Source organism: Phyllobates terribilis, unplaced genomic scaffold (assembly GCF_046119375.1).
Source record: "Phyllobates terribilis strain yellow unplaced genomic scaffold, ASM4611937v1 Scaffold_4__5_contigs__length_816908805, whole genome shotgun sequence".
NCBI classification, from domain to species: domain Eukaryota; kingdom Metazoa; phylum Chordata; class Amphibia; order Anura; family Dendrobatidae; genus Phyllobates; species Phyllobates terribilis.
In genome coordinates this window covers 74,354,853-74,371,098 of record NW_027362764.1, presented here as the reverse complement: position 1 = coordinate 74,371,098, position 16,246 = coordinate 74,354,853, and the positions used below count along the sequence as shown (strand labels likewise).

Genomic DNA, 16,246 nt, shown 5'->3' with positions numbered 1-16,246 from the left:
ACAGTTGTCTCCTTCTCACCCAGCGTCTTACTTGTGGTTTAGTATCCCATTCCAGCTTTGTGCAGGTCTATCATCTTGTCCCTGACATCCTTAGAAAGCTCTTTGGTCTTGCCCATGTTGTAGAGGTTAGAGTCTGACTGATTATTTGAGTCTGTGGACAGGAGTCTTTTATACAGGTGACTATGTAAGACTGCTGTCTTTAATGCAGGTAACGAGTTGATTAGAAGCGTCTAACTGGTCTGTAGGAACCAGAACTCATAATGGTTTGTAGGGGATCAAATACTTATTTCTCACTGCAAAATGCAAATAAATGTATCTAAATTAATACAATGTGATTTTCTTGATTTTTGGGGGGATATTCTATCTCTCAATGTTAAAATTAACCTACCCTTAAAATTATAGACTGTTCATGTCTTTGTCAGTGGGCAAACTTAACGCAATGTTTTTCGCTTTCATTGGGTAAATTGAGCCTTATTAACATATTACAAGTATGCACCAGCCAGGAGCTTTTACCAGAATGTTCCCCAAACTTAGGGATTAATGTCATGTGAACATTTCAATACACTGAGTTAAAGGGGTTGTCCACTACTTTGATACTGATGACCTACTCTTAGGCTTAGTGCCCATGATGCAGAAATGAAGCAGAAATTTTCCTGAGCATTTCTGCATCTCCTTGGCAGAAAAACGCATGCGGTTTTTACATGCGTTTTTGACGCATATTTGTATGCGTATTTGCCATGCGTTTTTCCAACGCATTGTATAGGCAAATACGCATGCAGAAACGCACAAGAATTGGTCATGTCCGTATTTTTTCTGCGAGTAAAATCTGTGCAGAAAAAATCCTGACCATGTGCACAGAACTTGCAGAATGTCATAGGAAGTCATGGGATAAGGTATGTAATGCGTTTCTGGAGCGTTTACGCGCTGCAAATACGCACCAAAAACGCATCGTGGGCACACAGCCTTAGGATTGTTCAGGTAGGTCATCAATACCAGATTGGTCAGGGTCTGATGCGTCACCTCCACCGATCTGTTGTTATCAACTCCTTCAAGTGAATAAGAGCTGAGCTGCAGCACTTGGCCAAGGCCTCTAAAAAGGTATACACAGCTGTACTGTTCTGTTCCATATATTGTTTACATCCTTCCACCGAAGATGATTGGTGGGGGTGTCGCACCACCTTTAATCAGACATTGATAAACTCTCCTCAACGTAGGTCATCAATGTCAAAGTAGTGGACAACCCATTTATTCTGTCTGACCATCCGTTTACTCTATGGCTGTATTAGATAAAAAAAACAATTGTTTTCCTGGACAATCCCTACAACTACCCAATGGTTGCTCTAATTTTTGTTGTATTCTGCAAGCTTCCTAACCATGCTCCAAAAATCTCCAGACATTCACAGAACGCTGCCTGGAAAACACTTGTCTATTTGGTGCTGCTTCCAGAACAATAAAAGCTTTCATTTTCAGCAATGAAAAAAATGAGTAAAGGACAACAGTCAGTGATAAATGTGGGTAGCTTCAAAGCAATAAGGCTGTGTACCCACGATGCGTTTTTTAAGCGTTTCCGCAGCGGCAAAAACGCTGCAGAAACGCTTAAAAAACGCATGGTAGAAGGTCTGCCATGTTCCCCAATGATAATCCGCATGTGCTGTGCACATGCTGTGGACATTTCAGCTGCGGATTATTATTGCGAAAAAAAACGCAGCACTACCAATTATTTTGCAGAAGCGCTGCGTTTTCGCCGCCATTGACTTGCATTAGAACGCATGTATTCCGCTTCACTAGATAAGCACATGCGGAATACATGCGTTCAATGTGCGGATGGTACCCAGGTCTAGAGGAGAGGAGACTCTCCTCCGGACCCGGGTACCATAGAAAACTGTTAAAAAAAAAAGAATAAAATAAAAAATAAATGTTATATTTACCTTCTGATGGCCCCCGCTGCGCTCGACCTCCCTTGCCGGCAGATCGCGATGGACTGGAGGACCTGCGCTGACGTCACAGTCATGTGACGGGTCAAGCGACGCTGACGTCGGCAGGTCCTTCAGTGTACCGCGATCTGCCGGCAGCCAGGAGGGAGCGAAGCAAGACTGAGGGGGCCATCGGAAGGTAAGTATAGATTTATTTTTTATTTTTTACCATTCTTTCGGTCACACTATATAAATCCATGCCGGTTGCATGGATTTATATAGTGTGACCAAGTTGTCAAGCACTTTCCAATTGATGCTAAAATCGCTTGGAAAGCGCTTGACAACCCGCATGCGGAAATGCATGTGAAGAACGCTTCACATCCGCATGTCCCTGGCAGGAAAAACGCATGTACAATCCGCATGCGTTTTTTTCTGCCAGGGAGATGCAGAAACGCTCAGGAAAAATCCGGAGCATTTCTGCATCGTGGGCACATAGCCTTAAAGAGACAAAATAAAAATGGATACATTTTTCAGGATAACTCCATTATGTTCCTTAGCATTTAAGCAGCATATCCTATATATATATATGTCTTTTTAGTGTGTTTTATATTGACCCCCTGCTGCCAAGGCTTGAAAGTCTGATAGTAAGACAGGGAATCTGTCAAGCGCAAAACACAGCAGGATCCCAGGTGTTTCCAGCTATGAAATCAAGTGAAATGGGCTCAACGAAATAAAGCACAAAGTTTCCGATTTATAAATGTGGAAACGTATTGGAGAAAAATTGTTGGGAACAAGCACCATATTTATAATATGCCCTAGAAAATTTTATAGAGCGGGCATGTCCTACTGTAGTGGAGAGTGAAGCTGATTTGTCTTTTTAATTGTGAAATTAGAAAAGTAGCAATAAACTAGCAAAGTTAAAGGGTATTTATCCAGTAGTGTGCAATGAGGATATGACACAGGATAAATTGCTTTTTCAGGCTTATGTACTTCTTAGGTGTCATTCAGACGTTTGTTTTTCTCATACGAGTGCTATCAGTGTTTTTCATGGATAGCACTCGTACCTGTGATTGTCAATCGGGCCATTCACATGTCTGATTTTCCACAGACTGAGTGGTCCGCGTAAAATTGCAGAGGTTTGTTTGATTTTGGATCACGGTTGGCAATGCAAGTCTATGGGTCTGTGATAAAAAAAAAAAAAAAAATCGGACAGCACTTGGATAGCATCCAAGTGCGATCCGATATTCACGGACAGTGAGAGAAGATGGAAAAACTTTTTTTTTCTCCATGTACAAGAAAAACTGATGACACTTGAATCACACGCTGGTCAAAATAATTGGTTAATTTTTCTTGTACGTGAGAAAAACAGAAGTCTGAATGGGGCCTTAGTTTTAATAAATGTCCCCCATTACATTAGGAGTATTACTGCTCAGTACAGGATTTTAAGGTGGTGTTTGGCGTATTTATCTGCACAGTGCACATTGAAGAATTTAGCCTGACTACTGAGCTACCCCAGGTTGTAGAGAAGCTGTGGAAATGTTGTAGAAAATAGTGTTCCTTTTTTTTCTGACACTTTTAGAAAGTTTGTATCAGAAAAATATGGCACACAAGCCTAATCATTCTTTACAATTATATTACACCATACATTTTGCGTAATTACCGTATTCTTTGGACTATAAGATGCACTTTTTCCTCCAAAATTTTGGAGGAAAGTGAGGGGTGCGTCTTATAGTCCGATATACATAAATACTGTGGCTGTGGGTGGTGGGGGATGTGGGGGGAGCATCAGCAGCGGAGCAGCAGGGCACAGGAGGCAGCAGCCACCTACTGCAGCCTACACTGTGCCCGCTACTAAAGAAAATGAATATTCACTGCTCCCCACCCCCATGAGCGTGGGGAGCAGTGAATATTCATTTTCCTTAATAACCGGCACACTGTGCCTGCAGCGCGGCTCCTGGTAAGTATGGCACCCTTCATCCATGTATATATAGCCTACCCCCTCATCCTAGTATGCTTGGCACCCTTCATCCCTTTATGTATGGCCTCCCATCATCCTGGAATTTGTATGAAGGCGGAGACAATGACGCCAGCGCTGATTGGGTGCCGGGCACCACGTGTCGTAACAACTTCACGAGAGCTTCGGGGAGAGCGAGTGTCGACACCGCTGGAACGGCGTCGGCACGGAAGGTGGGTATAAGCTTTATTATTTTAGAGGGGCCAAACATTTAGATCAAGAAGGGGTTGTCTTATTAGTGGACAACCCCTTTAAAAATCTACTTTTAAAGTGGTTTTCCCCATTGAAACCATTTATGGCATATCTACAGGATAGACAGGAATTTTCAAATCTGCCATACAAATTAATAGGGAGAGGTGTGCATGCATTGTGAGATGTAGCCCCGTTCTCAAGACAGATGCAGGTGCCAGTGATGTGACCCGCATCTAACAGTCATTTATACTGTAGACATGTCATAAATATACAATATGATAAAACCCCCTTGACCGGCATTTCTCTGGCTGTGATTCATCTTTCCAATTAAAAACTAGTCTATTTTGTATGGTGTCAGTAGCTACATATGCAGGGGTAAGCTTTAGTCTGGGGTCACATGAGCGATGATTCTCTCACACAAGAGAATTGGGCCGATTATGCTAATGACACTCAGTTTAAACTCTGTCAGAGTTTGATCCAAGTGGCACTTTAGTGTGATCTGATTCTCTTGCATGCAAGAATAGTATCACAGCTGAGGAGAAGAGAAGACTGAGAACTTAATTTCTCCATCTCCTCCATTATCTGAGTCAGCAGATGTCGGACTGCAGTGAAATGACATCCAAGTGCAGTCCGATGTGGTTATAACCTGAGGAAGAAGTGTGTCAACTTCGAAGCGCGTTGATAATAAAACAGCATTTATACCGTTTGTGTATGCTGGATCTTAATACCAACTCATCAGCAGCACGGACAATCCATGTTTTTTCCTATTATCCATTGTACTGGTCGGATGACCTGTGGACCTTCAGCAGCTGTAATCCTATGCCTCCATACTGTTGTGTATACACAACTTTATCAGGTTAGCATAACCTTTTTAACAATCTCTTAATTTTATACCTGATAAGTCCTTATTGTGCTTTTTTGTTCTGCAGCTCCTGTAATACATTCCGTACACAGACAGCCGACATGGAAGTAACAGTAGGTCCAATGTTGGTAAGGAATGAAGAGTAGCAATATGGCCAATAGCTATTTATTATAAATTTATAATACATGCTATTCCCTGACATAATTATGAAGGTATAAACTCTTCTGTGGAAATCTGCTCAGCCATCGGCGTAAATTAGGTATTTTATTAAATTAAAGTTAAAAAGACACATACAGTCTATGCTGCAAGCAGAAGTTACTTTAAATAAAGGTATTACCAGGACTTTGATACTGATGGACTATTCTGCAGATAGGTCATCAATATTATAATAGTGGAGGTCTGACACCTAGCACACCCATTGATTAGCTGATAATATCTCTCATGTTAGATGGTAGTGATTCTTGGGTACTGAAGTTCAACTCCTACTGAAGTGAATGGAGCTGTGCAGTAGTACCCAGAACACCACTACGCATTGTAGGGAGCTGTGGTGTTCTGGTTCTGTACGCTGGCTGCTTCTGGCCCTGAAAACATCTGTTAGTAGAGGGGGCGTCAATAGAGCTGAGATGCAATACCAGAAACAACCCATGGACAGCTGTTGTACTGTTGTTACAATGATTCCATATTCAGCAAGTTTGAAAATATGATTATAATGTGATTAAAGTCTTCTACAACATCCATGATGAAAGAATCCTTGTGAAATTGGTTACCTGCATTTTGTAGGGTTTCGATGTTCTGAGGACGCGTGGCAAGTTCTGCAACAGTCTGAACAAACTGTGTCCGGGCTCTCTGATACTGCTCAAACACTAAATATAGAAGATAAAGAAGTGTTAAAAAAAATCATTACTGTACTGGAGAATACAAATAATTGTAAAATACAATACAAATTACTCTATTACAATCTACACACAACACTAGGACACAACAATGTTTGACCATCAAGGCTCCAGCGGATAAGCCAGAGGTAATGCAAAAAAAGAAAAAAAATAGTCAGCACCTGCTAACAAAGTGACAAGTGCAAATCTGCTATCATTGCAATGCAAAAGCATACAATCATAAAAGATGCAACAGCACTCAGCGAGCAAATACTGAGTATATGGATAATTTTACACCCTAGATGTTTGCAGTCAGTTTTGACCTTCGTGAAGCAACAGGTTTTTTTGCTTTTTTTCACTTCCGCCTTTGAAAAGTCATAACTTTTCTTTTCCATTGACATAGCCATAAGAGAGAAAGAAACAGTTTAATGCAGGACAAGCTGTAGTTTTTATTAGTACTATTTTATGTTTTTTTATTCCATATTTTGGAAGGAGGGTTAAACGAAAACAGCAATTCTGGCAATGGTTTTTTTTTATGATGTTCTATGTTTCGGTTAAATAATGCATTAACTTTAAAGTTAGGGTTATTACAAACACAGTGACATATCAAATATGTGTACTTGCTTGCTATTTTGATTTTTCTTTACAAATTGAAACAGGAAAGGGGATTTTATATACACAACTATGCAAACGATATAGGCATGTGTGGAAAACGCAGTTAATAGTTTATTATCATTTAACAAAATGTAAAGGGAATGAATAAAAGAGAAATCTAAATCAAGTCAATATTTGGTGTGACTGCCCTTTGACTTCAGAACAGCATCAAAACATCAATTCTTCTAGGTAATTGCACACAATTTTTGAAGGAAGTCAGCAGGGAGGTTGTTCCAAACATCTTGGAGAACTAACTACAGATCTTTTGTGGATGTCGCTTGTGTCAATTGTTCTGTCTCTTCATGTAATCCCAGACAGACTCGATGATGTACAGCTCTGTGGGAGCCATATCAACACTTTCAGGTCTCCTTGTTCTTCTTTACGCTAAAGATAGACCGGACAACCCCTTTAAGAACTAAAACAACAAGTCTGCAGTCACTCTGTGTGACGACAGACTTGTGAATCCTCACATCGCACGCACTGAGCGCTGTGAGGATTCTCCAGTGCTTACACCGGGAATGGCGGTCATGTATTTGCAAGTATGTGATGTGCATACTCCCGCCCACAATCCAACTAGATGGGCGCGGCCTCACTCAATGCAAGTGTATTGAACGAGGCAGGAAACAGTCTAGTCCAATTTTGGACAGGAGTATGCATATCACATACTTGTGGTCACATGACCACCATTCCAAGCGCTGACACCGGAGAATCCTCACAGCGCGCTGTGTGTGCGATGTGAGGACTCACAAGTCTGCAGACTAACAGTCGGCATGACTACAGACTTGTAGCTTTAGGTCGGACAACCCCTTTAATGACATTGGTTGCATGTTTGGGGTCATTGCCTTGTTGCAGAACAAATTTGGAGCCTGATGGTATTGAATAATGTGTAACTGTATTTCTCAGCATTGAGGACACCAAGAAATGGGCAATATTAAGGATCGTGGATGCAGTGGTCAGCCAATGAAACTTAGTGCAGTAGATGAAAGACATATCATGCTTACTTCCCCTCAAAATCAGAACAAGTCCAGTAGTGCCATCAGCTCAGAACTGGCAACAACCAGTGTTACCCAGCTACACCCATCTACTGATCAGAGAGGTCTTCATGTTAGAATTGTGGACAAAATGCCATCACTTCCACACGGAAACAAGGCCAAGCAACTCAACTGCACAAAAATATGGGAACTAAAGGTGCAGAATAATGGCAGCAGGTGTTCTGGGCTGATGAGTCAAAAACGTGAAATATTTGGCTGCAACAGAAGGATATTTATTCAAAGGAAGGCTGGAGAGCAACAATGAGTGTCTGCAGGCAACAGTAAAGCATGTTGGAGGGTCCTTGCAATTACTGTGCAAAATCTTTCGGCAGGTGTAGAAAAAAATGCTGTAATGTAAGAATCCTTCCAAAAAATAGAAGTGTTAATAGTTCATTTTCATCCAAAAATTATAACAATATTATATATAAATAAATATACATTACATATTCTGTGTTTTTTTAAACATTTTCTACATTTATATTCCCAATAGCGTACTTGACTATAAAATCTCTTCATTGCATAACTCTGACAGGCAACACATTAGACCCTTAATAGATATCTAACATGGCAGACTTGAGGGCTATCAATAAGCCCCAGGCTGTCATAGCAACCCTTGGGTGATAGACTAATCCCTCCCCCTGTGTTAACTAGTTAAATGCTGCAGTCACTCTTGACTATGGCAACTAGCCATAAAGAGGCCAATGTAGTAGAGTGAGCAATAATGAAGGACGCATGGCTTTTAGTACCTGGCAACAGTGCAGTAAATAAACAGTGTATTGCACCAAGGGGTTCAATTGGATTTCTAAACGTAAGGTTCTTAGTGCACATTTTGATCAATTTGTGTGAGCCCCCTGCCATGACAACAATACATGATAGCACGGTTTCTATTATTGTCAAGGCTTTTATTCATGACTAATCAGTTTTCAACAGGTTAAAACTAAAGCATAAAGGATCCAAATAATTTTATAGAGGATCACTCATTAGGTTTTTTTTTCAAATTACACTGAGTGCCTCCTCCAAATACCACAGTTCCGCAGATTCAGTGGAACACTTTTTCTTTTGTGCCCCTCCATTCCAAACATATGCCCCCCAGTAATAAGGATGCAGATTTTCCCTTCAACCAACTGGGCATGTACCACTGAACCTCTCTGTTGGTGTTTCCTTTTTTTCCCTGATTCTCGCCAATCAAAACAAGGCTGCGCCCACAAAAAGTCGGTGGTACACGCCCAGTTGCTTGAAGGGGAAATTTGCATTTTTTATTACGGGGGGGCATAACTTTGAAATGGAGGGGCAGACTTTTCTCAGTGGCCCTGCCAAAATAGACAGCACAAGCCGCTGGGTCAGTGATCGGCTGAAGCGGTGAGGTGTTCTGTTGACGTGATGTCACTGCTGCAACCAAAAAACAGAGATGGGATCAGCAACGGGGAGTTGGCATTGTAATAGGAGAAGACGGTTATTATCTGGCTTTCTTATTTTACATGACTGCCAGCACTTGGGGGACCCCCTTAACTCCTTCTGATCTGCACTATGCTGCCCGCAAATTGGACTGCATTTCAAGCAATCAACAGGACAATCTCACTTAATTAATTAGGAACACTAAAGGGGTTTCCTCACAAAAGACATGTATCAGTTATCCGGAGAAAAGGTGATAAATGGCTGATGACTCAGGGGTCTACCACTGAGATCTTCAACAATCACAAGAACAAGGGTCCCTATCCCCCCTTCCTCCTCAATGGGGTTTGGATTCATAGAGGAATAAGGTCGCACATCACCATGCTACTCCAGTTATGGCTATGAGACCAATGGAAACAGAAGAGATCTGAGATCAACTACCTCCATCTGTCCCATAGACAATGAATGCATCTGGCATTACGACTTACTAGGTAAAACTACTCCAATGATCTACTTCATATAACTGAATATACCCTATTTTTCTAATGCACATGAATTACTACCTCTGCATGACCACACTACTGCCCAGGCAAAACGGATACCTACAGTGGGTATGGAAAGTATTCAGACCTCTTTCAATTTTTCACTCTTTGCTTCATTGCAGCCATTTGGTAAATTCTAAAAAGTAATTTTTTTTTCTCATTAAAGTACACTCTGCACCCCATCTTGACTGAAAAAAATAGAAATGTAGACATTTTTGCAAATTTATTAAAAAAAGAAAAACTGAAATATCACATGGTCATAAGTATTCAGACCCTTTGCTCAGTATTGAGTAGAAGCACCCTTTGGAGCTAGTACAGCCATGAGTCTTCTTGGGAAGGATGCAACAAGTTTTTCACACCTGGATTTGGGGATCCTCTGCCATTCTTCCTTGCAGATCCTCTCCAGTTCCGTCACGTTGGATGGTGAACGTTGGTGGACAGCCATTTTCAGGTCTCTCCAGAGATGCTCAATTGGGTTTAGGTCAGGGCTCTGGCTGGGCCAGTCAAGAATGGTCACAGAGTTGTTCTGAAGCCACTCCTTTGTTATTTTAGCTGTGTGCTTAGGGTCATTGTCTTGCTGGAAGGTGAACCTTCGGCCATGTCTGAGGTCCAGGGCACTCTGGAAGAGGTTTTCATCCAGGATATCTCTGTACTTGGCCGCATTCATGTTTCCTTCAATTGCAACCAATCATCCAGTCCCTGCAGCTGAAAAACACCCCCATAGAATGATGCCGCCACCACGTTTCACTGTTGGGATTATATTGGGCAGGTGATGAGCAGTGTCTGGTTTTTTTTCACACATACCGCTTAGAATTATCACTAAAAAGTTCTATCTTTGTCTCATCAGACCAGAGAATCTTATTTCTCATAGTCTGGGAGTCCTTCATGTGTTTTTGAGCAACTCTTTGTGGGCTTTCATATGTCTTGAACTGAGGAGAGGCTTCCGTTGGGCCACTCTGACATAAAGGCCCGACTGGTGGAGGGCTGCAGTGATAGTTGACTTTGTGGAACTTTCTCCCATCTCCCTACTGCATCTCTGGAGCTCAGCCACAGTGATCTTGGAGTTCTTCTTTACCTCTCTCACCAAGGCTCTTCTTCCACAATTGCTCAGGTGGGCTGTATGGCCAGGTCTAGGAAGACTTCTGGTGGTCCCAAACTTCTTCCATTTAATGATTATGGAGGCCACTGTGCTCTTAGGAACCTTGAATACTGCAGAAATTCTTTTGTAACCTTGGCCAGAGCTGTGCCTTGCCACAATTCTGTCTCTGAGCTCCTTGGGCAGTTCCTTTGAGCTCATGATTCTCATTTGGTCTGACATGCATTGTGAGCTGTGAGGTCTTATATAGACAGGTGTGTGCCTTTCCAAATCAAGTCCTATCAGTTTAAATAAACACAGCTGGACTCCAATAAAGGCGTAGAACCATCTCAAGGAGGATCACAATGAAATGGACAGCATGTGACTTAAATATGAGTGTCTGAGCAAAGGGTCTAAATACTTATGACCATGTGATATTTAAGTTTTTCTTTTTTAATAAATTTGCAAAAATGTCTACATTTCTGGGTTTTTTTCAGTCACGATAGGGTGCAGAGTGTACTTTAATGAGGGAAAAAATGAACTTTTTAGAATTTACCAAATGGCTGCAATGAAACAAAGAGTGAAAAATGTTAAGGTGTCTGAATACTTTCTGTACCCACTGTATTTTTTAGGATATTTCTCCTGAGCTATCTGCACTATGCACTTTAAAGGACGTTATCTATATTTGCACTAGGCACCTTATTTGTTTATACCTATCCTTTAGACTAGCTTACTAGCTCTGCTGGTGCGGATGGAACACTAATGCAGTGATCCATTTTTACCTTCGGCTATTCAGGACTGCTTGAAAGATTTTCTTCTCATGATTGTTTTTCCCATTTATGTTATGAATAGTCATGCATTACAACATGTTATATATCTGGTACATATAGTGGTATTTTTATTGTCACACCTTGTGGACTTTATCTATAATTTGTGATATACTAGCTGTAGATCATCTTTAGGGCTCATACCCATATGTGAGAAAAAAAAAAAGGTCCGATTTCTGGGCCGAAAAAACGGACGAGTGTCATGCAAGTGTCATGTGATTTTCATGAGAGGACAATGCGATTTTTCACACCTGGCATCCGTATGCAATGCATTCTTTCTCTGCAACTACTAGGCTGTGTGCGCACGATGCGTTTTTTTAAGCGTTTCCGCAGCGGCAAAAACGCTGCAGAAACGCTTAAAAAAACCATGGTAGAAGGCCTGCCATGTTCCCCAATGATAATCCGCATGTGCTGTGCACATGCTGCGGAAATTTCAGCTGCGGATTATCATTGCGGAAAAAAACGCAGCACAACAAATTATTTTGCAGAAGCGCTGCGTTTACGCCGCCATTGACTTGCATTGGAACGCATGGATTCCGCATCACTGTATATGTAGATGCGGATTCCATGCGTTCCAATGTGCGGATGGTACCCAGGTGTGGAGGACAGGAGACTCTCATCCAGACCCAGGTACCATAGTACCTGTAAAAAAAAGAATAAAATAAAAAATATATGTTATATTTACCTTCTGGCGGCCCCCGGTGCACTCGTCCTCCCATGCCGGCAGATCGCGATGGACTGAAGGACCTGCGCTGACGTCATAGTCATGTGACGGGTCACGCGATGCTGACGTCGGCAGGTCCTTCAGTCCATCGTGATCTGCCGGCAGCCAGGACGGAGAGAAGCAAGACTGAGGGGGCCATCGGAAGGTAAGTATAGATTTATTTTTTAATTTTTTTACATTCTTTTACGGTCACACTATATAAATCCATGTCGTTAGCATGGATTTATATAGTGTGACCAAGTTGACAAGCACTTTCCAAGTGATGCTAAAATCGCTTGGAAAGCGCTTGTCAACCCGCATGCGGAAATGCATGTGAAGAACGCTTCACATCCGCATGTCTCTGGCAGGAAAAACGCATGTACAATCCGCATGTACAATCCGCATGCGTTTTTCTGCCAGGGGAGATGCAGAAACGCTCCGGAAAAATCCAGAGCATTTCTGCATCGTGGGCACATAGCCTTATTCTACAATCATTTACAGGACCATTTACAGTGTTCTATGCGACAGAATGGTAATGTATCCGTAAAAATCGGATGGCATACTGATAGTCAATATGCCGTCCGTTTTTTTCTGGTACCCATTGACTTGCATTGGCGAGTCTCGTCCGAGATACACGGCAAATCGCAGCATGCTGTGATTTTTTTCTCAGTCCGATTTCAGCTGAGAAAAAAAAAAAATCGCAGATGAGACGTAACCCATTGAATAACATTGGTCAGAGTGCAATCCGATTTTTTATCGGATTGCACTCATCCGTTTTTCTTGCATATGAGTATGAGCCCTTAGGCCACAGCACCACTATCGGTATTCGGTCAGTATTTTTTCTCCGGAGTGGGAGACAAAACCAGGAGTGGATGATAAATGCAGAATTGGAGCACTTGTTTCTATTATACCTTTTCTCTGGCCGCTGGCTGACCACTCACAGGCATCACGTGACCCCCGGCTGCAGCCAGCCTCCTCTGGCATCCGCATACGTCACATCAAGTCAGGCGTGACAAAGTGACGCACTCCCTGGTGAGTGATGGGCAGTTGGCGGGCTTTCCCCGCCAACAGTCACGCCCTGCTGCAGCCGGAACTTGACGTGACATCAGCGTATGCCAGAGCCGGCTGCAGCCGCAACTTGTCGTGAAGTCAGCGGATGTCAGCGCCGGCTGCAGCCGGGGTTCACGTGATGCCTGTGAGCGGCCAGTGATAGCGCCGCTCACAGGCAAGAAGCAAAACACAAGGTAATAATCTTTATTTTTTTATAGCGCTAACATATTCCACAGCGCTTTACAGACATTATCATCGCTGTCCATATTGGGGCTCACAATCTACATTACCTAACAGGATGTCTTTGGAGTGTGGGAAGAAACCGGAGAACCCGGAGAAAACCCACACAAACACGGGTAGAACATACAAACTCCTTATAGATGTTGACCTTGGTGGGATTTGAACCCAGGACCCCAGTGTTGCAAGGCTGCAGTGATAACCACTGAGCCACCATGCTGCCCTGGTATTTACAAAACAACTTATTTACACCATTTAAATACATTGGGGGCATTATCTATAGTAGTGGACAACCCCTTTAAGCCTGTTAGGTGGCTATTAGGGATCTAAGGTATTTATTGTATGTAGAAAGTGTCTAGCACTTGAACTCTACGGTGTTGTTTAGCACATATGTGATTAATCAAGTCGAAACGCATCAACACCAGAACACTGTCCTGTTTGTGACCCGATTTTAATGAAAGTGTAATAAAGCTGCCAAGACTTTATCGGAGCCACCGGCTTTTTGTCTTTATATTGGATTCACTTGCCTGGGGGTTTTGCTTGACCTCCGAAACCTATGCGATGGTGGATACATACAACGGTGAGCTCGTGGGTACATGTTCTGTCTATGAAAACCACAGATGGAACATGTACATGATTGACGGTAGCCTTAAGGACACTTTTAGTAAATGCCTGACGTGTGGGGGACTATGGATATAATAATCATATGAGCCAATAACTTTTTCAACACAGAACTCCAAAAGTAAAGAAAAGGTGATCTAAAAATGACCAGAATCTAAGGACCCTACAACCAAACTCAGTGCGATCCGTGCCAAACTTCTGTCACGCTCCTGCGACGTGCGACACCCTGACCCGTCGCGCTCCTGCGACGTGCGACGCCCTGACCCGTCGCGCTCCTGCGACGCCCTGACCCGTTGTGCTCCTGCGACGTGTGACGCTCTGACCCGTCGCGCTCCTGCGACGTGTGACGCCCTGACCTGTCACGCTCCTGCGACGCCCTGACCCATTGCGCTCCTGCGACGTGTGCCGCCCTGACCCGTCGCGCTCCTGCGACGCCCTGACCCATCGCGCTCCTGCGACGTGTGACGCCCTGACCCGTCGCGCTCCTGCGACGTGTGACGCCCTGACCCGTCGCGCTCCTGCGACGTGTGACGCCCTGACCTGTCGCGCTCCTGCACCACCCTGACCCATCGCGCTCCTGCGACGTGTGACGCCCTGACCTGTCGCGCTCCTGCGACGCCCTGACCCATCACGCTCCTACGACGTGTGACGCCCTGACCCGTCGCGCTCCTGCGACGTGTGACGCCCTGACCTGTCGCGCTCCTGCGACGTGTGACGCCCTGACCTGTCGCGCTCCTGCGACGTGCGACTCCCTGACCTGTCGCGCTCCTGCGACGTGTGACGCCCTGACCTGTCGCGCTCCTGCACCGCCCTGACCCATCGCGCTCCTGCGACGTGTGAGGCCCTGACCCGTCGCGCTCCTGCGACGTGTGACGCCCTGACCCGTCGCGCTCCTGCGACGCCCTGACCTGTCGCGCTCCTGCACCACCCTGACCCATCGCGCTCCTGCGACGTGTGACGCCCTGACCTGTCGCGCTCCTGCGACGCCCTGACCCATCACGCTCCTGCGACGTGTGACGCCCTGACCTGTCGCGCTCCTGCGACGCCCCGACCCATCACGCTCCTGCGACGTGTGACGCCCTGCCCGTCGCGCTCCTGCGACGTGACGCCCTGACCTGTCGCGCTCCTGCGACGTGTGACGCCCTGACCTGTCGCGCTCCTGCGACTCCCTGACCTGTCGCGCTCCTGCGACGTGTGACGCCCTGACCTGTCGCGCTCCTGCACCGCCCTGACCCATCGCGCTCCTGCGACGTGTGAGGCCCTGACCCGTCGCGCTCCTGCGACGCCCTGACCCATCGCGCTCCTGCGACGCCCTGACCCGTCGCGCTCCTGCGACGTGCGACGCCCTGACCCATCGCGCTCCTGCGATGTGCGACGCCCTGACCCGTCGCGCTCCTGCGATGTGCGACGCCTTTACCCGTCGCGCTCCTGCGACGCCCTGACCCGTTGCGCTCCTGCGACGTTCTGACCCGTCGCGCTCCTGCGACGTGTGACGCCCTGACCTGTCAGCCTCCTGCGACGCCCTGACCCATCGCGCTCCTGCGACGTGTGACGCCCTGACCCGTCGCGTTCCTGCGACGTGTGACGCCCTGACCCGTCGCGCTCCTGCGACGCCCTGACCCGTCGCGCTCCTGCGACGCCCTGACCCGTCGCGCTCCTGCGACGCCCTGACCCGTCGCGCTCCTGCGACATGTGACGCCCTGACATGTCCCGCTCCTGCGACGCCCTGACCCGTCGCGCTCCTGCGACGTGTGACGCCCTGACCCGTCGCGCTCCTGCGACGTGTGACGCCCTGACCCGTCGCGCTCCTGCGACGTGTGATGCCCTGACTCATCGTGCTCCTGCGACATGTGACGCCCTGACCTGTCACGCTCCTGCGACGCCCTGACCCATCGCGCTCCTGCGACGTGTGACGCCCTGACCCGTCGCGCTCCTGCGACGTGTGACGCCCTGACCCGTCGTGCTCCTACGACGTGTGACGCCCTGACTTGTCGCGCTCCTGCACCGCCCTGACCCATCGCGCTCCTGCGACGTGTGACGCCCTGACCTGTCGCGCTCCTGCGACGTGTGACGCCCTAACCTGTCGCGCTCCTGCGACGTGTGCCGCTCTGACCCGTCGCGCTCCTGCGACGCCCTGACCCGTCGCGCTCCTGCGACGCCCTGACCCGTCGCGCTCCTGCGACGCCCTGACCCGTCGCGCTCCTGCGACATGTGACGCCCTGATCTGTCCCGCTCCTGCGACGCCCTGACCCGTCGCGCTC

General features: G+C 45.9%; 1 protein-coding gene across 2 annotated transcripts in view; it reads right to left on the bottom strand.

Moving 5' to 3' along the window:
• Nucleotides 1-16,246, bottom strand: part of SPAG6 (sperm associated antigen 6) — a 229,105-nt gene that overhangs the window by 210,273 nt on the left and 2,586 nt on the right. For both annotated transcript variants that reach the window (XM_073676498.1, XM_073676499.1), the window contains exon 2: nt 5,749-5,844. In XM_073676498.1, coding sequence (XP_073532599.1) covers nt 5,749-5,844 — 96 coding nt within the window. The remainder of the gene's footprint in view (nt 1-5,748; nt 5,845-16,246) is intronic.